We start from the raw sequence: 22992 nt of genomic DNA, 5'->3' as shown, positions 1-22992 counted from the left end.
TTTAAAAAAAGAAAGAAAGGCAACACTGCTTAAATAGTAACTACATAAAAGACTATTATCTGTTACCAAGAGAATGAAGTAATCCTTTCACGTGGATGGCAAACTGCCCTCAATAATTTTTCTTGCCAGAATTGACTTTAACGAACCCTATAATCAAGAAAAATTCAGAACACTGACCAAAGTGTTACTGTTGGCCAAAAAAATTATCAGACTACTACGCTAACAGTAAATTCTGTCAAAATGCCACGTGACATATTTTGCTACACTGTGTAACGAAATATGTGTGCAAATAATTCGCTACACAGTATGACGAAATATGCCACGTCAGACTGCTCAGAACCAAAAATGTCATGTGTCAAAATTGAAGAAATTCGCTACATAGGATAGCAAATTTCTACAATTTTAACACGTGACATTTTTGATTCTGACGTGGCATATTTCACTACACTGTGTAGCGAATTATTTGCACACATATTTCGCTACACAGTGTAGCGAAATATGTCACGTGACATTTTGGCAAAATTTACTGTTGACGTAGCAGTCTGGTAATTTTTTTTGACCAACAGTGACAAAATAGTCACTGTTCCGAAAAATTCACCTCCGTGCCAAGATTCTTTAAGAGCATTAGTAGGTAGAAAAGGGTTCTGAAAAGGCGTACACGGGAGACGTGTCATTATACATAACAACAGCTGCATTAGGTCTGTAACTAAGAGTTTGCACATGCATTCATGCAGTTTAGAATTTAAAGCGGTATTGATTGGACATGCATGTCGCTCATTATACATTGACTACCTGATTCTCCACATTTCTACCTGTATGTCAATGATAAGCAATGTACTTTCCAAATCAAATCAAGCAAGCGCACCTCATTGATGCTGGCTTTCCTGTATTTCAAGCAAAATTTCCATTACCTCATATACATAAGGAGGCATTTGGTACATCAAGATCATTGTATATAGGATGCCTTGGAATCCAAAGTACTCACGTTTGTATTTACATTATTTTTGTTTGTCATTCACACCAAACAAAAACTTGTACTAGGAATACTTGATACTCGGGTACCTACTATAGTAGTGTGAGATCACTAGCTTACGAAACACCTCCAAAAGAGTGTTCACATGTTGCTTCTGTTCACCAATTACCTGCACTCCATCTGACACAGTCTGTAGCTCGACAATAATGCAAAACATGATAAACATGTCAATAAAAATAAGTGATGCCGATCACACTGAACTATACTTGGTACTCATGGAAATGGTAGGAGCCATGGAAGTAACAGGTCCAATAGACATCAAGCATCGTCTATCCAAAAATGGAACTGGGATAATTCAAGTTACCAATGTTAAAACCAAATCTTGTTCAGGATACGAAAGTTAGCTGCCTTCAGATGCATTGTTTCTTAGAATATTTTTCCCTTTCAGAAACTTAAGAGCCAGCACCAAACCCAATGATCATTGCTCATGTTCATCAACCGAAAAATAAATTGGTAACCTCACAGAATTGTTGGTTAGAATCATAGAAATCAAAGATAGATCTTCAAAAGATCTTTGCCAATCAACACCCATATCAAAAGCAATTCTCATTTCAAGTTTGTCACAAAGCCAGAGTAGTCCATAATCCAATGGCAATCCAATCTGTATGGAGAAGTATGTTCCGGTTGATAATGACATCCATGTAAATGTCAATTATCAGTCATATTTCATCCTTCAGACCGTATAGGTTGAAAAAAGAAACCCTGCAAAAGAAAAAGTGTGAACTGATAATTGAGCTGCTGCTCATTTGCAATTAGTTTTACCAGAGGAACATCAAATATACAGCAGTTTATTCAAACCTTGAACTACACTAAAATAAAACCAGATTGTACTCATTCATCCCAAGAATGATGACACAAATTAATGTGGTTGACCATCAAATTTGTGCTACCTACAAGTAAAGAAATGCTGCTTGAGCATCACGGTTGAATTGGAAAAAATTTAAATACATAAAAATAAGTTGATTAAATCAAAGGTAATTTAAAGCAGCAAATCTCTTATTGTTCTAAGTACTGGCAATTCTATGAAATTCAAAATTTGACACTGGCAGGGTATTCAAGAGTTTTCCTTGAATAACATCCAGACTTAGAGCAAAATGGAAAAAACCAAATGATGTGATACAGATCTCAATAATTAAGTGACATACTGTAACTAATATACCACCACACAATCATATGTTCAGAAGAGTTAAATAGTTGCCACCAAAAACTACCTTCAATGTCTATTAAGAATCCATTATTTGAGGGACCGTTCTGAAATTTTTTTTGGCTCTGATTCAGTGTAGTTATATATTCTGAAAACCAGGTCACTAACAAGAATTGCAACTTACCATCATCAGAGGCAAATGATGTGAACGCCAAATAATTGATAAAATATTTACGAGAAAATTCTTCCAATTTAGGTCCACCCTATTCAAAGAAATTTCATTTATGGATGCTTCAAAACATCATATATGAGCAACAAAACTTTAAGTGCAATGTATCTTATTTAGGCAGGAAAAAATAACATAACCAAGTAAAAATAAATGAGCAACAAAGAAGATCAAAAACTGAGATCAAATAAATCTTTACAGAAGAAACTGAAAATACACCTGCAATTCATGATATTGTCAATCAATTTAAACCAAACTGTGTCGCCACTTATCATATGGCACAAGGATAATTATATCAAGTGACAAAAAAAGGGAAATGAGGCTACATTCACACATTTATTTTACATTAAAACATGGATACACATGATTGCTGTGTGCATCATTTGAAATCTATCTACAGCAAAGCAGCCAAGCCTGGACAGTCTGTATTTTATACCAAACAATCATTCGTAGTCACCTTAAGAAAAAGCAACACAAGACGGCCTCAAAAGATGAGCTATGAAATTTATCAACCTTGCAGCACATTTGCAGTCTCCATGGATAGATCACTTGAAAATTCTTCACCAAAACCAGAGGGAAAAAAGGTGCAAGCAATCCACCATGAATTTGCAGCGTCACGTGTATAATCTTGATCAGAATCACATCTGGAAATACAGCACAATATAAATGGTCAATGACAGAAATGGGGCATAAAGACAATAATACTCACTGCAGCATATGCAGTATGAACCAGAAAATTACCATATTGGACATTCATTTGGCAGAAGATATGCGCTGCAGAGATGAAATCCAGCTACTTGAAGGGCCAATTTTACTATTGTCTTGCCCATGTCTAGGGTTGGCAGCTTCCGTGGTCAGAGATGGCTTCAATGAGTTCCTTTTTGAGGTATCAGCAAGCGAATATGAAGAAGAGGGAATATTTGCATCGCCAAAAATCTAAAAAAAATAAATAAACAGATTAAATAATGTTCGTTAAACAGTGTGCAACCAAAGCATTGAGACTTCAGTGTTCCAAAACAGTCATAGCAAGAAATGAGAAGGTTTTAGTCTAAGTATTGCTTACATTCTTGTCAAGAGGATGTTCAGAACCCAAATTTTTACCCACTGGTGATTTAAACTGAATTTTAACACCAGAACCAGTAGCATTGCCTGATTTAATGTGCTCTGCTGAGATATCCCCTGGAAATGCAATAATACCTGCCAATTAGTGATGATGAACAAGATGTTTATGCAGAACAACAAAAAATGGCATAACTAATTTGAAGTGCACCAACCTTGATGGTGGTCAACATCCATTCGCATTGCTCGACTGCTGCTTGCTCCAGGAACAGGCTGCAAAATGACAAAAATTAGTATTGTCAGAACTCAGAAGCATGTGAAGACTCAAAACTCCAAATATATATACAAGGCTCACAAAACAAATATACTTACAGATAAGCGAGGCTGTACTCTATTCTTTTGTGCCTGCTGGTACTTTAAAACAGTCCAATCAAATACATAATCAAATTCATAACCTGTCATATACCAACAAAGGAAGAATAGAGTGGGGAAGTTACATTTAATTGTAGAGATGAAAACAAATACTAATATTGCTAACTTCACCACAGATGAACATGAATTTTGCATAATGAAAGAATGTGTATTTCAACAAAAACCAAAGGCCTGATTTACATCATATATTTCTTCATGGTTTGAACTTCGAACATAGCTAATGTTGCAAGTATCTGTGTAGAATATCAAGATTGCAGAATTGTGTGAAGTCCTACTGTACTGCAATATATTAGGAAAGAGTAGACCATTGTATAAGCTATTTATCATCTGAAGAATCTGTCTAAGGAATTGAGTTATTCATTTGGTCTTTCCTTCTTATTTTAAAAACACTCACTCCCTTTTGATATAATTAACAAGACATCTTGTAGAATCCCAACTTTTATTTATAATAATAATTTCCATACCCAAAGATACAATTCCAATTTCCAAAGGTATATCAACACAAATCAGTAATTTATTTGATTCTATATTATTCAAAAAAAAATTATGAACAAAATAATCACCTTCCCGAGCAAATAGGTCCCGAAATAGGCGCTTCAAGAATCCATAATCAGGTCGCTGATCAAAGGTTAGTGTGTGGCAGTAATGAAAGTATGAAGCAAACTCTACAGGGTGAGATTTGCATAATACCTATGGAAAATAACAAACAAATAAGAATCGTGATCAAAACCCTTCATAAAAGATAAATGCCCAAAGTCCAAACACTTACCTCAATAGGAGTTGATATTTTCTTGTCACATATTTTATCATACTTTTGCTTCTTAGTTGCAGCCTTTAGGTTTTGCCAAGGAAGACTAAACACAAATAATTAGTCATTAAAAGTTAGCATATTCATTATATTGCTCTCAATAGATAAATACGGAAATCACTTGTGGAAGAAAAGAAGCTAGAGAAGAATGTCGTACCTTCCTCGGAGAAAGTACAGAAGCACATACCCTAGTGACTCCAAATCATCCCGTCGACTTTGCTCTACAAATAAAATAGAAAATGAACAAAAAGAAAATAAGTGCATTCTGTTTGGTGTGAAGGGCTTGAATAACTTCTTCACTGACTTACCTATCCCAAGATGAGTATTGCAACTCGCATAACGTGCTGTCCCTGTTAAATTTTTGTTCTCCCTGTGTGGTACAATTCAATAGTATTAATGTTGGGGTATTTGGAGAGGTGATGAGAAGAGAAGTGATAAAGGAATCTTCACAAAAATATTAAACCATATTCATGAAAACTATTTAAGAAATTGATTAGAATATGAAAATAATTCAAAATAAGAAGAAAATTTCAAAATTACAAGACGCAAACATCAACCCCACCCCAACCCACACACACACACACACAGAGAGAGAGAGAGAGAGAGAGAGATTGAACTAAGTTAATGGAATATTATAGTAGAAATTTAAAAACCTGTAAGGGATGTGCCGATTAGTTGTGGAGTCCCTATATCGTTTCGCAAGCCCAAAATCAATTACGTAAACCTGACAAGTACAACACAATTACACACATACTTTAACGCCAACAAACAGTTGAAGAAATAACAGGGCCAGTCAACTATGAATGAAGGGAAACAGCAACAACAGGAAGGTCACCTGGTTTGCCTTCCGACCAAGTCCCATGAGAAAGTTATCAGGTTTAACATCCCTATGTAGGAATCCTTTAGAATGCACATATTCTATTCTAGCCATCTACACAAAAGGATAAGAATAAAAAATAAAAATAAAAATTGTTAACACCAAATGCACCCTCACTTAGCATCACAAAACATAACAAGATTTAAAACACATAATCAAAAGTGATGACATGTTTACCATTTGATCAGCCAACATCAACACTGTTTTGAGGGAGAACTTTCTTCCACAGTACCCAAAAAGATCCTCAAGACTAGGCCCCAGCAAATCCATAACGAGCACATTGTCCTCCCCATCTATACCAGACCATTTTATGCTTGGTATGCCACCTGTATTATATAAAAAAAAAATCAAAAAACAAATTTTTTTAAAATCTCACCTACTTCCTAACACCCTACACCAACATCCATACACCAATTCACTCACACACACACACATCATCATCATCATAATAATAATAATAATAATAATAAGGCATACTTCCTCCTTGAAGAATATTGTAGAGCTTGGCCTCATAAAGCAACTGTGGATGCTTCGTTTTACCGTTCTCCTGCAACACCAGACCAACGAAAAATTAACATGCAAATAATAAAATTGAATATAAATTGGCAACCAATCAATGATAATCGGCGATAAGTGAATGAATCCGAAACTGTACTAATTAATTTAGGGGGAAAAAAAAAGTAGGAGTAGGAAGAAGCATACGATCTTAACAGCGACTATCTCGAAGGTATCAATATGCGTGGCTGCAGAATTGAATCGCAATCAGTACGTAATAATAATAATTAAGAGTTTTGAGTTTTGTGAAGAAAAATTCGAGAGGAGAAAGAGAGAGAGACCGAGGTAGATTTCACCAAAAGATCCGCTTCCGATCTTGCGGCCAAGCTTGTACTTTGCGCCGATGATGCGTTCCATCGATCTCACCCCTAACACCTTAACCCTATTTCCTATCAACTGCGCGAACCAAACAAACGCACGCGCGCTTCTTCAATCTTTAGAACAGAACACCACCACCGAAATCCACCGTTTTAGAATTGACAAATATGCATCCGGGATATTTTTGTCCTTTCACTCACTTTTCAAATTGTCATCCCAATCTATTCCAATCATACATATTATTTAACACGGGAATAAGAAGAATAATCTTGTAGGAAATTTTTAAGGTTATCTTACAAATATAGAGATTGTGGGACCTATATTTGTTTTCAAAAATGAAAAAATAAAATAAATGTGGATTCTATAATTTCTATCTCTATAACGAGCTTATTTGTGCTCCCGGAACACGTGAGCCGGCTAGAGAGGAGAGGGAGGAGGGAGGAGAAAGAAAGGAAGAAAGAGGAGAGAGAAAGGGACCACCGCATATTTTTTCCTCTATAACATAACCTAACAATTTTTCTATAACATTATACTTCTATTTCCTTTTAATCATATGTTATTTTTATTTTTATTTTTTTCGTGTTTTAAATTTAAATATGGATAAATGATAGTTTATATTAATTATATATACATTCATATTAGGGGTGTCAATATGGGTTGACACGACACGAATTTGACACGACACGAATTCGACACGACACGAATACATCAACACGAACACGACACGAATTTTCATTCGTGTCAAAATCTTCAACACTGACACGACACAAATTTTTTGCGGGTTGACACGACACGACACGAATAACACGCAAAATAGGGGACAAAACGGTAATTGACAAAAAAAATTAAAAAATAGATCGAAAATAAAGAAAAAATTAAAAAATAATAATAATAAAATAAAAATAATAATAATTAAAAATAATACGGGTCGACACGAACACGACACGAATTTTTTGCGTGTCATTTTTTCCAACACGAACACGACACGAATTTTTTTACGGGTCAACCCGAACACGAATTTTCGTGTCGTGTCGCGGGTCGACCCGCGTGTCAAAACCCATATTGACACCCCTAATTCATATATATCTTTTATGATAGTTTTCTTTAATATTTATATTTATACATATCTTACAAATTTTTAAATTTAGAACTTGAATTTTGAATTGTTGTCTTTCTTTATAAACTCAACCAAAATGTGAATAATTTTTATTTTTATTATTATATTAATAAGTCTGTTTTATTTTATTTCGGTACTCAATGCAATATGTAATTATTAATTTATTATATGTAAATATAGTTTCTCATATGAGATAAGATTATCTCTTGTGCAAAAAATTAAATAAATAAAATCCATTTTTTCTCTCTTCTCCTAGTGGGTACAATCTAATTTTGTGTGTGCATAAAACAAAATCATTTCATGCAACATTAGAAATTATATTCCCCTAGTATATAGAGAATATTACTCTCTCATTTTACGTGAGAGTAGTTATCTCATGTTATATAGAGAAGTCAGGTTGAACCCACTATTAAAAGGCAAAAAAAGAAGAGGGGTGAACTTTTTAAAATAAGAAAACATGAGATAATTACTTTCATGTAAAATGAGAGAAGTATATATATAGATTTTAATGTTTTGACAGTGAATGTAGATAAGTTATCTACATTTGCTCCTAAAACGACGTTTTGGGTTGAAAAATTATAAAATTATAATGAAAAAGACTATTATAACCCTGAAATAAATTATAATTACAAAAATACTTTGATTTCCGTCTCAAAACGATATCGTTTTGCGCTCAATGTAAATAAGGCTGCGCATGACAACCATTCTGATTTCTGGCACTGTTTCTGAAAAGAAATGATTCTTTTCTATTTCTGTGCCTTGGAACAATTCTGAGAATCAGAATTACGTTTGTTAACATATTTTATTTTTATTCCGAGAATCAGAATTACGTTTGATAACACATTGATGAGAGAACCATTTTTCAAACAATTTAGTGCTGCAGTGCACGATTGCAGTCCCCACAGCAACCACCCCTCTTCCCGGATGAAATCATCAACGTTGAAGGTTAATTACAATTTAGAACCCTATGCTTTTTATGATTTTTTTGTCTCTCCAAAATTATGGTTTTTTTTGTCTCTCCAAAATTGAGTTTGATTGAGGAGTTGTTAGAATCTGAAAACATTGGGATAAAAGATGTAAGGGAAACAGGTCCACCTCCAAGGCCAACTATACCCGACATTTTTCCCATAAAAGACGCAGTATTGCTATGCCCGCATCCAATAAAAAAAACGATCAAATAAATGGGAACAAAAAAACGATCAAACAGGTCCACCTCTTTCAACACTAACACTTGAGAATTTTCCAGAACATTAAAAAACAAAAAAATGAGATAAACCCTAAAAATTGGTCAGAATACCCAAATCCAGGTAAGTAATTCAACAAATATAATTACCAAGAACAGCTAGACCATCAAATAAATGGGAGAAAAAAAATGAATCAGAATCAACATTCACAGGAGAAAATGAAAGTAGAATAACGTATCGAATCGCACGATAATGACGATAATACGATGGCCTACCAGCTAAAGCGACCTCACTTTCAACTCTGAATATTCAAATGGTCGAATGATATGGTTGAAAGCAGTGATGGTTTGGTGTGTGTAAGCGGGTACAGAGTCGGGAGTCGTGAGGGTGAGAGGCGTGAGAGAAAACTGATTCTCATTTTATGCTCAGAATTAGAAAAGCAGAAAATTTTTGATTCTTTTTTTTGTTCCTCAGCATAAAAAAAACCGGTTCATCCCGAGAACAAAAAAATAAACCGGTTTTGTCAAACGCAATTCTCATCCATTTTTGTTCCCGGGAACATAAATTAAAAAAAAAGAACCCCATTCCGAGAAGGTTGTCATGCACACCCTAAGTTATCTACATTGATCGTAGAAAAAGCGAACTCGTATAGGTATATATATATATATATATATATATATATATATATATATATATATATATATATATATGGGATACGTTATTCTACTTACTCTTATTTTACCTACCTTTGCCTACCCTTTTAATACCGTTTGATTATAATCTCATCCAACGATCGATATTTGTGATATGATATAAATCTTTTTTCGCTTTTTTCTCCTCACTCCCTGCCACACCTTTTCTCTCTCCTTTCCTTTCTCTCTTCCTCTGCGACTTCTCTTTCCCGAAATGAAAAACCCACCACAGTACTTGCAAAGAGTGAAAAAATAGGATTAGAGTATGAAAGCCCCAATTTGTTTTTTTACTTGAATCTAGTGGAGTAGTCCAAAAAACTAAAGACAACACTTATGGGATGAAAAGGGTCGATGTAACATCTCTGTCTCGAGCCGGTTCAATTAACATACATATGATACAAACAGAAACAACGGAAGACTTAACTTACGAAAATACGAACTAACTTTTCATTTTCTATTTTAATTCTTAATTGATGGAGACGAAAATCGAACAGAGTAACCTCTGTAAATCGGACAACTGGGCATTTTCCAATCCCACTCTCGAGAGTTCCTGATAGACAGTTTATACATTATATACTTTCAGAAGTACCAGACATTCATATAAAATCATATACCCATCCATGGGTGCATACATAACTTGGCTCCGTGCCACTATATCTAACAGCATGCAATCCAACACGCAACATAACTGAATACTACATCGTCATATCAACATGCCTGAATACACAAATGTACATACATCAAACTGACAGACATGTACAAAACATATACAGGCTATATACAAAATAAAGGATCAGACATCATGATCCACAAAATGCTGGAATGCGAAACAATGTAAATATACTCCAAAATAGCAGTAGCCTACAGCTACTCAAAATCTGGTCCGTCGCAGCACCTCTAGTCACGGGTTGTGTCCCTGCCTAGTGAAGGCTCACCGGGAATCTGAGAACCTGAAATGGGTCCCCAAAAAGGGATGAGATAACAAATCTCAATAAGCTCCAGGTTTATAGAGAATTCTCCATACCCCTGGGCTCACTCCTGCATGAAAGTCAAATACAGAGTATACCAATGCAACATATAACAGATATCATAACAGAACAAAGCACATATACATATCTTATCAGAGGCGTACGCAGTCATTCCCAAGGGAGGACCCCAAGCGAAACCAGAACATATCAGAGGCGTACACCATCAGTCCCGAGGGAGGACGCCGAGCAAACATCAATGTACCATATAATCATTGGCCAAAGATCAATACAGAAACCACATCAGAACAAATCATATCATGTTATCAAATAGCTCTATATGAATGCATCTATACAAAGCATCAAAACAGTCATACAATCCAACCATAGTTCACTAACCATGGTGGAGCACTCAAGCAGGAAAAAACTCCTTAAACATAGAGCTTACCTCTTGAAGCTTTTCTAATTCGCTTACTTGTCACACAAGTTACTTATATAGCTCCAATGGAATTTCAACCCTCTCAGTCCCTAGGAACACCTAGAGAAGGAATTCAAAACAAAAATCAATAAAATGTTACAATGCCATGAAATTTACACAAGGCATACATCTTATTGCTCACTTTCGTTCCCTCACGTTATGCCAATCCTATGCCAATTTACAAGTCAAGACCATGCCTTTACAAATTTCCTTTCATTTACCATTTCATAATCGTTAACGTTCCCTAAATTAACTAAGTATCCACTTGAGAATTTTCAACATAATTCATGCCATTTTTCTTCATAAGGCCGTGAGTACACATAAAGGGAACCAAGATTTCTTTCAACAATTTTCAAGTCATTTCCTTTCTTCAACTCATCAATTTCATACCTTGGAAAACTTCACATTTTATTAAAATAACATATAACTAAATCTATCCCTAAATCACCCTATAGGTCGAAATCTATAAGGGAACTTCAAAGGATTCCTTTCTTTTTGCAATTTAATTCTTTCACTAAATTTGCAACTTACACATACACACACACACACACACACACACACACACACACACACACACACACACACACACACACACACACACACACACACACACACACATATATATATATATATTCACTATGTCCAATTAAATTTTGAACATCAAACTCCTCTATGGTACATTATGGCCGAAACATAGAGACATAATACATAGGATTTTTTCCACTTTGACATTCTCACTAATTCACCAAATTTCCACTTACTCCAACATATATAACCTTCCCAATACATAAAATAAAATTTTGCACATCATACCCTAATTATTCCATCAAGGCCGAACCTAGGGGAGGGAGGTGCAATGGGATTTTTCAATTTTTAAATATATGTTGCTGCTTTATTCACACTATAACTTCCTAATCAACAACAATTCATCATCAATTTCACATTTCAAACTAATTTATTTCCTACCAAAAAATGCTCAAAACTTTCAAGACTTAAATCACAAAAATAAAACCATAGAAATAGAGGTTTCTTACCTATAGTTGCTAATCCAAAGTCCAAAGAACAAAACCTAAGCTTTGCTCCCTCAAAATCCACACCTTTGCACTTCGATGAATAGTGCCACGAATTGGGGGTAAGGAAGAATTCTCTCCACAAGCAATTTCAGCCCAATTAAAGTGGTGGAATGAATTTCGTGTAATAGACTTTGTGATTTGGTTGAAGATTGAAGGAGAAATCAAAGGAAGAAAAAGCTAGAAAACCTAGCCCTCCATGGATGAGAAGCTCAGCCAAGAGGAGAGAGAAGAGAGGATTTCTTGTGTGAATAGTGATCCTAGGGGTGGCAAAACGGGTCAACACGACCCGACACGACACAACACGGATGACACGCGAACACGAAACCGCTCGACCCGTACACGACACGTTTTGTTGACGGGTCAAAAAATACGATCCCGAACACGACCCACTGCGTGTCACGGGTAGACACGACACGACACGTAAATTTTGAATTTAAAAAAAAATTTAAAAACAACTAAAAACCAAAGTGATTAGAAATGTTAAAACGAAAATGTTGAGAATTTTTTTAAAGAAAAAAAATATTAAAAACAACTGAAAGAATTTTTTAAAGGAGTGATTAGAACAATAACAGATCCAGTACCAGAAGAACTAATTCTTATCCATGTCAAACACAATTTGACCACTCAGACCATTGAAATTTATTAAAAAAATTATTTGTAGAAACTGGGCCACCATCAAATACAAAAAGTAAAGAAACATGTTTCTTTGACACTTGACAGTGCATCATCTAATATAGAAAGTTCATTCCTTCCATTATCATCATCTACAAAGTACCAATTACATCCTTCCATCGTGCGTCTCCACCAGAACTGAAACCGCGTTACTGCAGCAATTAAAGGACTCGAGTCTTCCCCTGGTAAGGCTGAAAAAAGAGAAAGCTTACTACCAGCGTAGATGATGCACGTGACCCAAGCTGAACTAGGTGGTGGATGACCTCATGACTAGAACTGAAACGGTAGAAAAGATGACGCACGCAAACAGGACTATGGAGAACAAGGCTGAAACGCCGGCGACTAGGGCACACGCCAACAGATCTGAATGCTGGTAGATGAAATCCAAAGGTAGAGGTGGTGTGGCTGAAGGGCTCTCCATGAGAAGAGAGGAAGACCTAACGCTAAAGATGGGTTTTATAATACCCATATGAAATTACAAAACGCCCCTTAATGAATATGCGGGTTGACACGCGAACCCGCGGGTTAATCCGTGACCCGACACGAATAAAAGCGTGTCAATTTTTTTAAACCTGTACACAACCCGTTGTGACCCGCGGGTTGATATGACACGCGTTTTGACGGGTCGTGTCACGGTTCAACCCGCGGGTCAGAACCTGTTTTGCCACCCCTAAGTGATCCACTTAAGTGACTTGGACTTATAGGCACATATGGCATTTAACCGGATGTTTTTCTTTCGCGTATTTTCACTTAAACTAACCTGGAACTAACTTAAAGCTACGAACATATTTTTATTTTTCTGAACTCATTTACATTAATTTTTATTTCCTAAGGATCAATATTCATAACTCATAGTATGGTTTCTGCATCGTTTTTGACAAAATGCACTATGAATCACTAACTGTACGTCGTTTGCTTACGAAGCTTAAAACTTATAAACTTATCATTCTTAGGCCTATTTTGACTTGCTTGGCATATATTGGACTTTTTTATTCTTATTTCATCAATTATTTGTTTCTGGGCTCTACCGGTTGCTTTGACAGTAGTACGAAATACCCAGTAGAAAACACTATTCATGAGATTTTAACGGAAAGTGCCAGACTATACAATTTTTCGTTCTGAACTCATATTTGGCGTCAGAATTGTCAAACTATGTCTCTAAAATTATTTTTCTCATTTAAGCTCTACCGGTTAATTCACATGACTGCAGATTATCCGACAGAACGCACTGTTCATGACCTAGTCATGATCACAGTCAAAATACTCGAAATCACGCTATGAATTTAATTATGGCATTTAAATCCTTAATTAAACCTCTAATTAAGATTTACCAGTTAGGGTCATTATAATCGACCCTAGTTGGTGATTCAGATTCAAATACAGAAACAAACCAAGGAGAAACAAACAGTTGTTTTTTTTCCCTTTTATTCTTTTAATTCTTTTTATGGATGTTGGATCCTCCAATAGTAATCATGCTAAACTAAAAATACAAATCTGAAAGCTGATCCTGATACCCCAGCGTCTGATTAGCAGCACAGAGACTTTAAGTATTGAGTGTAAATCGGTAATAATGTCTTATTTTAAGCCAAATTATAAAAATATCGTATTTGATGTTTGGTTGCTTCATCGAATTTGTATGAATTCCGTGAAGAATGATAGCAAAAAGAACGTGAAATCTTTCCAATTTTATCTCTAATATCGACTGAGAAAGGTATTGATCCAGAGGAAGAGAGAAAGGATATGGGAGAAAGTGAGGAGAAAAAAAGGGAAAAAAGATTTATTTTATATTGCAAATATCTACCGTTGGATAAGATTATAATCAAACGGTATTAAAAGGAATAAGCAAAATAAGAGTAGGTAGAATAACCTATCTATATATATTATGACATGTAACATCTCTGTATTTTTTTTCCTGCCTGAGGAACAAAAGTCCAACATCGTTAATTAGCTACAGAAATCAGCAAAAGAATTATGTTCTCGCATACGGTAAGCAACCTTGTTTGTATTTGTCTACTTGCTCTAGTTTTCCTACACATTCCCGTCATTGTTTCTTTCTTTAGGTAGTGTTTGGTTCAGGAGAAATTTTATTTTACTAGGAAAATGTAATTGATAGGAAAATGGAAGGAAAGTAAGTTTGGTAGGAAAGTTTAAAAAAAGTTGTTTGGTACCTCAAAATATTAATGGGAAAATTGGGTTAAAAATCCTGATGTATGTTTGGTTGAAAATAAGAAATAGATAGGAAAAAAAGTTAAAATTACGAAAGTAACCTTTTTATTAAAATTTTGAAATGTTAAAGTGTGAAGCGGATGTATTGTATGATGTTCATGCCGTAACCTTGGCTCTCTCCAAGCGCATGATTAAAGAGCCCCACCTCCCCTCACTGACGTGGCACTCATTCATTGGCCCATTCCATCTCGTCGGGATTCATACCAGACACACCAATAAACAATAGTACTCATCCCTTCTTTCTCTATCTGTGTTTTTCTCTTTGCAGAATTTCTCAAAAAAAATTTGTGTTCTTTCATGGTGGCTTCATCCCTTCTCTCTATCTGTGTTTTTCTCTCTGCAGAATTTCCCAAATTTTTTGTGCTCTTTCATGGTGGCTTCATCCCTTCTCTCTCTATCTGTGTTTCTCTCTCTCCAGATTTTCTCAAATTTTTTGTGCTCTTTCATGGTGGCTTCTCCCAGAGCTGTGGAGATAGCAGCGAAGAGGAGGGATAAGATGAGGGGTAAATTTGTCACATTTTCATCCCCTTTTCAATTTGTCCAGTATTCAAAACAATACCATCATCTGAGAGGGCTTCTGAAATAGTGAAAAACTCATTTTTTACACGCATATGTGGATAGATGGGGAAGCAAGTTTGATGGAGAAATTTCATGATATCCTCTAACCAAACGTGGAGAAATGAGATACCCAGATGCACTTTGCTGGGATAGTGAGGAGAAGTCTCGAACCAAACACGACCTTAGTCATGTCATGAAGCTTCGTTAGATTGTGTATTTAGCTTATGAGGGTTTAGTGTCTCTTGATTGTACAATTGAATTCCATTTTTGTAATGTGTTTGAGGAAGATTTGTAAATCCAATCAAATTTAAATAATTAAATTAATTTCAATGCCATAATTAAAGTGTTTCAAGAAATGGGTTCTAAATTCGGTCCTGCACAAACAGTCTCTGATTCGTATTTCCCTGTTATCTTTTAGAGCATTTCATAGAGGAGAATTTTTTATTATCAGGAAATTACAATTAATGGGAGTATGATGCGAAAATGAATTTTCTAAGAAAGTTAAAAAAAAAATTATTTGATAGGCCGATATATTAATAGAAAAATTAGTTCAAGTTTCCTGAAATTATTTTTGGTTAAAGGAAAAATATTGCTAGAAAAAATGAGGTAAAATTACAAAAACAACCACTGACTAAATAATATTGCACAGTACACAATATAGGGTTAGAAGAGGGTCATTTTTGTTATCTATTTCGCGCTCCTTTTCTATTTTGTCGGTAATCTCAAAATATTACCTTCGAAGTGGTATTCTTAAACAGTGTTTTTCATCATAATTTTCAAAGAAATGAGAAATGATGGGCAAATCAGTTTACTGGGTGAATCTTTTAAAAACTTATACCAAACATGAACAACTTGAAATATCCTGGGTATTTTGTGAAAAAACTCCTCCAAACACCCTCCAGTAATACAAACAGTATTGTTTTCCGAGTTAATGTTTATGTAACTGCAAACATGAACAACTTGAAATATCCTGGGTATTTTGAGAAAAAACTCCTCCAAACACCCTCCAGTAATACAAATAGTATTGTTTTCCGAGTTAATGTTTATATAATTGGGGGACACTGGCTCAACCTTAATATCATCATGTCAAACGAAAAAGAACATTTAATATTTATAATTAAAAAAGAACACCCTCATGCAATTATATTTATCTTTAGAGTAAAATATATTTTGGGCCTTCACAAAAAATTATGGGACTTATTTTAATTTCTTAGGAAAAAATTTGACTTATGGTTCTTATGAAATTTAAAATAGACTCAGTTAGTCGAAATCGTGGTCCTTTTGAAATTCAAAGAAGACTTACATTAATCCCTCAAAAAGACTAACATGAGTCTATTTTGAATTTCAGAAAGAACATGAGTCGATTTTTTTCTCTAAAGGATTAAATTGGACCTTGTAATATTTATTGAGAACCCAAAAAATACTTTACTCTTATCTTTATATTTGATGGACATTTGATATGTAAGGTTCTTGTGAATAATTATCAATAAAGAAATAAAGACAATTTTTACGTCACAAAATCATGTGAAATTTTAACATCAAAACACTCATTTGTAAAATCAATAGTGACAACAATAAACTTGGCATCTAAACTAGGTCCATGGCCAATAAAATGTACTCTTTAATATATAACATTGGTAAGACTGAAGATGAAAACAAACTGAATTGTAATACACAAACCAGCATATAAATATATTATTGTCTTTATCGAACAAGAATGAAATCACAAAGATTGAAAAACAAACAAATGGGACAAAAGCAACAAAGGGGAAGGAAAAAAAAAAAAAAAGGTTTCAGCTTGTTTGCCATCCTCTCATGTTTAGAATTGTGGCTTAGAGCATTCAGGAGGCATTTGTCCATTGAATCTCTTAGTATCAGTGCAGTAATCATAGATCATATAATTACTTCTGACCCAATTCAACTGACCCAACTGTGCATAACTCAGTTGTTGGTATATGGGAGAAGTCCACCAATTTGCAGTGATATTGGAGGCACATTGTTGAATGCTAACTGGTCCATTCCACTTGCAAGCCCTTGCTCTAAAATGATTTAATTTTGCTATGAATGGTGCACAAGACCAATTGGTCTTAACAAGCCCACCTCTTGTGGCCCAGTTATCTGCATCCCATAGGCTTGTATAAGCCTTCATTCCTTGCATGTTTGGGTAAGCAATGCCCTCATTTTCATAGTTACGGAACACCCTTATTGGTATACTATCAACATACCACCTGAGGAAATAAATAAATATATATAGGTCATGGTACATTAGAAAGGTACATAACTAGTTCTTTCCTATGAAGCTGAGAAAAATGAATAATTAACTTTTTTTTTGCTTAATATATAGTTTATTATCAACTTACACAACTTCAGTGGGGTTCCAGTGAATGGTGTAATTGTGAAAATCAGAGGTTGGGTCAAACCAAGGGTAAAATTGTTGCTCCTTGCTTCCATTTCCTTGTGTATATATGTTTGTATGGATAATGTATGGTTGTCCTGAAATGTTTCCTAAGAACTCAAAATCTATCTCATCATGCTGGCTTCCTGTAGAGGATAGCTGCACAAATTTTGTGTAATGAAGCATTAATTAGCACTTTGTAAAATCTTTATATTTTTGTTTATTTATTAATAAAACTCTGACGAAGCTATTTGTTATAAAGTAATTCTGCATGTTCGTTATTTAATGGAAAAAAATTGTTAATTAAGTGCTGGGGCATTTGGTAGAAGAGAAAAAAAAATTTATCCGGGAATCTCGATTTTAAGAAATATGATTTTTACATTCAATTTACGATAATATTCGAAAATTAAAAATTTAAAAAAATTTAGTTTCCTGAAAATCCTGAAGAATACCGCGTACCAAACGCCCCTTTTTAAGCTCAAATGAACTTACATAATAGGCTGTAACTACTCCTGCAGAGTTACCAGGCACTAGCTTGATTCGTGATTCAATGCTTCCAAATAAGAATGGTATCTTTGTTTGTGCTGAGGATCCTGAAATTCATAAGCAACACCATTGTTTAATTAATTATACAAATCTTGTCTACAACTACTACATGAACAGATTAATGATTTAATAATAATCTCTCATTTCTACTATACTATTGCATTTAACATATTGAAAGATGCAGCATGCTTACAACTCAAAATTATTTTTTTATCATAAATGAAAAAAAATTCTATTGCAAAGGGCATATATATGACTGTTGAAACAATCTAAATAGGATGCAAGTTATAAGCATAAATTTTCAACCTGAGGTTTGATCCAACACAAGCTGGAGGTTATCACCCTGCAATGATGCATGTTGAGCACCCCAGGTAATGTACATGCTCTTGTAAAAGTCAGCATCCACTAGAACGATGCTGGGTGCGACTGCAAAGAAGAACAAAGATACCAACAATTTTTCAATTTTTGCCATGTTAACGCCTATGAACAACTTTTTGTGTTGATTGTTTAATGGACTTGAAAACTTGGATGCTTTATCTTTAGGTTCGTGCTGACTTTATATAGCAACAATTTTGTAACATTCTGAAGATGAATCCTGCGTGAAATATTTTTTTTAAAAAAAAAAAATTGGTTTCCGACTATATTGACCTTTTCATAGGATTTGACATTCTGAAATTATTGTTTGAGAAGGAAGAGCCAAAAGAATTTATGTCAGCTATCATAAATAAATTTTGCTCCTGATAGGGTACAATTGTTTGAAATCTGATGCGGTTTTGTTTTCTATTATTTATTTATTTATTGAAAAAAATATTCCCTAGCAACCATAGACTTTTGCCTGTCATTAACTGTCACAGAATTAAATGCTACAAAATCAATATTTAAAGGATTTGAATAATATGATATTATTTCAAATTAACTACTAATTTCAAATTTGAAGTTTTAAAAATGTAATTGTTTAAAATTTGATAGGAAAAACTTTATAGTTTATATAGTCATATCCGATTCGAATCAAATTAATGGAATAATGGATACATTCAAGAATAATATAAAAATAGGATTAGTGTTTTTTATATTATAGGAGATAATTTTATCTTTTACACACAAAATAAAATATATACGAACCATATTTTTTTCTCTCTATATTCTATTCATATGACCCACATGAGCTATATTCACTTTTATATTGTAGAAAACAATTTTATCTCTTAAAACATGAAATACATTAAGTCCTATAAAAAAAAATTAAGAAAACAAACAATAAATTTGAGGTTGGAAATCAGAATTTTGAATTCAATTAATTGATGAAACAGATGATTATTTGATGGGTACGTGGTAGGATGCATGGGAAAGGTAGTGTGGGTTGGTGAGAACAGAACCAGACTTATAGCTAGCTGGAACGCGGAGAGAGAGTAGAATAGTGTCGTGCCAAGGACTAGTTCAATAGTTGTAGGAGTAATGCACTATATATCCAGCTACGAGCTAGTGTTAAAAAGAATAAGGGAACCCTGATGGGGACGTGCACGCCTATAGAAGTTTTTGGGCTAGTTGTGCTCTCTCTTTTAACATTCAGAACACTTTTTTTATTTTATTTTTTTGGTTAAACCGGTCATGTTGCAACTTGTAATAGGTACCTGATCGAGGAAAATGGAAATTTTGAAAGAACACCGACCAAAATGTTACTGTTTACCAACTTTTTTACTTGAATACCATGCGTGAACAGTGTTATTTTTCAATCTGCCACGAGGGCAAGTTCGCTACCCGATGTAGCGAATTCGGTTTGCTGACGTGTCACGTTTTTAGTGGACACCAACTTGATTTTAACCAAGTTAGCCTACATGGTAGGCGACCTTCATTTTTTTTTATTATTTTTCTTTTAAAATTTGATACTTGTTATCCATTAAAAATGTGACACGTCAGGAAACCGAGTTCGCTACACAGGTAAAGAATTTGCCCCCGTGGCATATTGAAAAATAACACTGTTCTCGTGGCATTTAGGTAAAAAAGTTTGTGAACAGTAATATTTTGGTCAGTGTTCCAATTTTGGAGCTGGTTGTGCTCTCTGTTTAATATTATTAAGAACACTTTTTTTTTTCCGTTTAATTAACCTGGTCATGTTGCGATACTTTGTACTACAAGGTAGATAATAACGGAAATGTTAAGTTATTCTTTCCTTAGATAATGAGTTGCAGCAAGCTATCTTGCATTTTCTTAGTAATTAAATGTTTTGATGTACTATCTTTTTTAAAAAAAAATATTATTTTTAATTTAAATTAATTTTTTAAAATTACTTATGTAAATCTTTTTTATAATTTATATATTTTCTATTCTTTTATTTTATTTTATATTTTCTCTAAATTTAAAATACACGAATATGATACACGAAATATATTTGCTAGTCACAGATACCTTTTTTAAACTCAATATTGAGAGTTGGTTTTATTTCGTCGTCTTTGCGATTCTAGCGCTTTAATATTCCAAAAAGATACCTAATTGGTGCAGTTGCTTAATGCATGATGCATATGCGTTCTTGAGAAATTATATAGAAATAGTTATATAATAATATTATCAATTATAAGTGCTTCTTTTGATGGAGTCCGAAAAGAATTAGAAGAAATAAAAATAAAAACTCTACTTAGTGAACAGGAAAATCATATCTTGATTTACTACAAGTACAAATAGTTTGATCATATGTAACATTAATTATTAATTATAATTAAAGAAATGGCTAAAATAAATATAATTAGATAAAAAAATTAACTTATTAGGTGGTACACTCAGCCTTCAATATTGCAGAAGTAGTGAAGTACTAGAGAAATTTTCCATGAATAGACCATTTTGTCGATAGAAAAGAAAAGACAAGATTTTTTTTTTGTATACAAGAAAAGACAAGATTTACTAATAAGTAAATCACCTATATATATATATATATATATATATATATATATATATATATATATATATAGTTTGAAGTAAATGTGAAATGCAGAATTTAATTCCGGGGCGTTTGGTACGCAGCCAAAAAATTTTTGCCATGGAAAGTGTGGTATGGAAAAATAATTTGCTGTGTTTGGTAGGGGGAAGAAATGTTTATCTGTTGGAAACTCAATTTGCAGTCAAGTTATTTGCCACCATTTTACATTGTTGAACTTTGCCATTGAAAATGTGGAAAAAAAAATTGCCGACGCGGGGGGAAAATGGCTCCAAGTTTTTAAGACAAAAACACCGTTAGCCCTAGATATAAACAGAGGGGTGAGAGAAAATGTATGGGTAATTTGATAATTTTGATAAAGATTCTCATCATTTTTTTATAATCAACCAAACATAGTTAGTCAAATTAATCCAGATTTTCTGTCAAATTTTTTGGGCTACCAAACATCTTTTTGCAAATTATACCGTAAAAAATTTGCTAACTATTTATCTGCAAAAAAAATTTCCGGGATCAAAAAAAATTTCTCCTATACCAAAAGTCCCCTTAAAGTAAGATTTAAAGGCGAAGTAAACTATTGATAGTTTTTAACGAGAAAATCAAGTGTTAAGATTTTAACAAAATCTACATTTTGCTGTTCATTTGCGTCTAATTTATCAAAACTTCAACCCTTGGTTTTCTATTAATTCACTTTATCATATGAATCTTTTGTTTAGAGCAGCTAAATAAGTGAGACGCATGATTCTTTCTTACTTGTTATTTTCTTAATTTATTTATTAATAACTTTTTGCATATATGTGAACCAATTACTACTATCGGTGAAAATGGGTTGGGCCAGGCCAAGCTTTGTCCTGAAAAGTTCAAGCTTATATAAAAAAATTTCAATTTAGTTTGGTCCGAGCCTAGTACGAGTCTAACTGTTAGTCAGACTTGATCCGTTTATAAACAAAAAAATGACATGTCTTGGCCCCTGTTAATTTTTAACTTCCAAGCAGAACCATGAATCAACTTCACAAAATACTCAAATTCTGTTGCTAAAACAAAAATCACAATTTTAACATCCAAACAGAACCATGAATAACAACAAAACTCATCATAATCTGCATTTAAGTCACTTTTAAAAGCAAAATGCTCAAACTAAATAACATATATTTTATCAGATCCAACAAACAAATATATACTATGTAAATTAAAACAACTACATGAATCCAACAAACACATCATGATGCTTGTAGTAGCCAAAAACGTCTCTTCAACTTCTCTTCCCTACAAATATAATTCGGAGATTACATAAGTTGGTAAACAATTTGTAAATGTAGATCACAAAAAATAATAATAAAGAATAGAAACAAAAAAAATAAGATTAAGAAACAAAAAATCTTTTAATAAATTCATATAGGAAATTTCACATGCAGAGATGTTGGTTCTTCCTACATAAAAAATAAAGTCAAATTTGTATTAAAATTTAACCGAATATAATTAAATTATAAAATAATTTCAATTGATTAAATTTATACCTTTTATTTTTTCTTCAAGTCATACGTATTACGTAGCCAATCTCCATCATATATTAAAGCTTAGATGGTATCTTCGGCCAAACTAGAACGATAGGCATCAATAACTCTTCCGCTAGCACTAAATGTTGATTCTGATGGTACTGTAGAGATTGGTAGATTTTATACCTCAAAGATAGTATTGGTGAGGGAAC

At 33.7% G+C, this 22992-nt stretch overlaps 2 protein-coding genes across 12 annotated transcripts; both read right to left on the bottom strand.

Moving 5' to 3' along the window:
- Positions 1–882: 882 nt before the first annotated feature.
- Positions 883–6581, bottom strand: LOC133302235 (casein kinase 1-like protein 3). Of its 11 annotated transcripts, none has more exons than XR_009750311.1 (17): positions 6416–6581; positions 6282–6322; positions 6057–6126; positions 5757–5905; positions 5538–5633; positions 5356–5426; positions 5011–5072; positions 4860–4923; positions 4664–4748; positions 4458–4584; positions 3835–3917; positions 3678–3735; positions 3467–3600; positions 3145–3339; positions 2362–3047; positions 1832–1923; positions 883–1735 (listed from the first exon to the last, which is right to left on the bottom strand). XR_009750311.1 is itself a non-coding variant. In XM_061501991.1 (15 exons), the coding sequence occupies exons 1-14, from the start codon at positions 6489–6491 to the stop codon at positions 3157–3159; spliced, it is 1299 nt and encodes a 432-aa protein (XP_061357975.1). In that variant the 5' UTR covers positions 6492–6581; the 3' UTR covers positions 883–3047; positions 3145–3156. The 11 variants fall into 11 exon arrangements, 2 of the variants coding, with proteins under 2 accessions (XP_061357975.1, XP_061357976.1); XR_009750314.1 differs by having other exon boundaries at positions 2917–3047; XR_009750307.1 differs by having other exon boundaries at positions 1832–3047.
- Positions 6582–17236: 10655 nt separating this feature from the next.
- Positions 17237–18830, bottom strand: LOC133302234 (probable xyloglucan endotransglucosylase/hydrolase protein 26). The gene is made up of 4 exons (XM_061501990.1): positions 18665–18830; positions 18305–18405; positions 17778–17971; positions 17237–17645 (listed from the first exon to the last, which is right to left on the bottom strand). Exons 1-4 carry the CDS (start codon positions 18828–18830, stop codon positions 17237–17239), a joined length of 870 nt encoding a protein of 289 aa, XP_061357974.1.
- Positions 18831–22992: the final 4162 nt, after the last annotated feature.

This window comes from Gastrolobium bilobum, unplaced genomic scaffold (genome assembly GCF_033153095.1).
Source record: "Gastrolobium bilobum isolate Gb01-03AN ecotype WA unplaced genomic scaffold, APGP_CSIRO_Gbil_v1 utg3790, whole genome shotgun sequence".
NCBI lineage: Eukaryota > Viridiplantae > Streptophyta > Magnoliopsida > Fabales > Fabaceae > Gastrolobium > Gastrolobium bilobum.
Note: the sequence above shows the minus strand (reverse complement) of the source record. Positions and strands in the feature narration are given on the sequence as shown.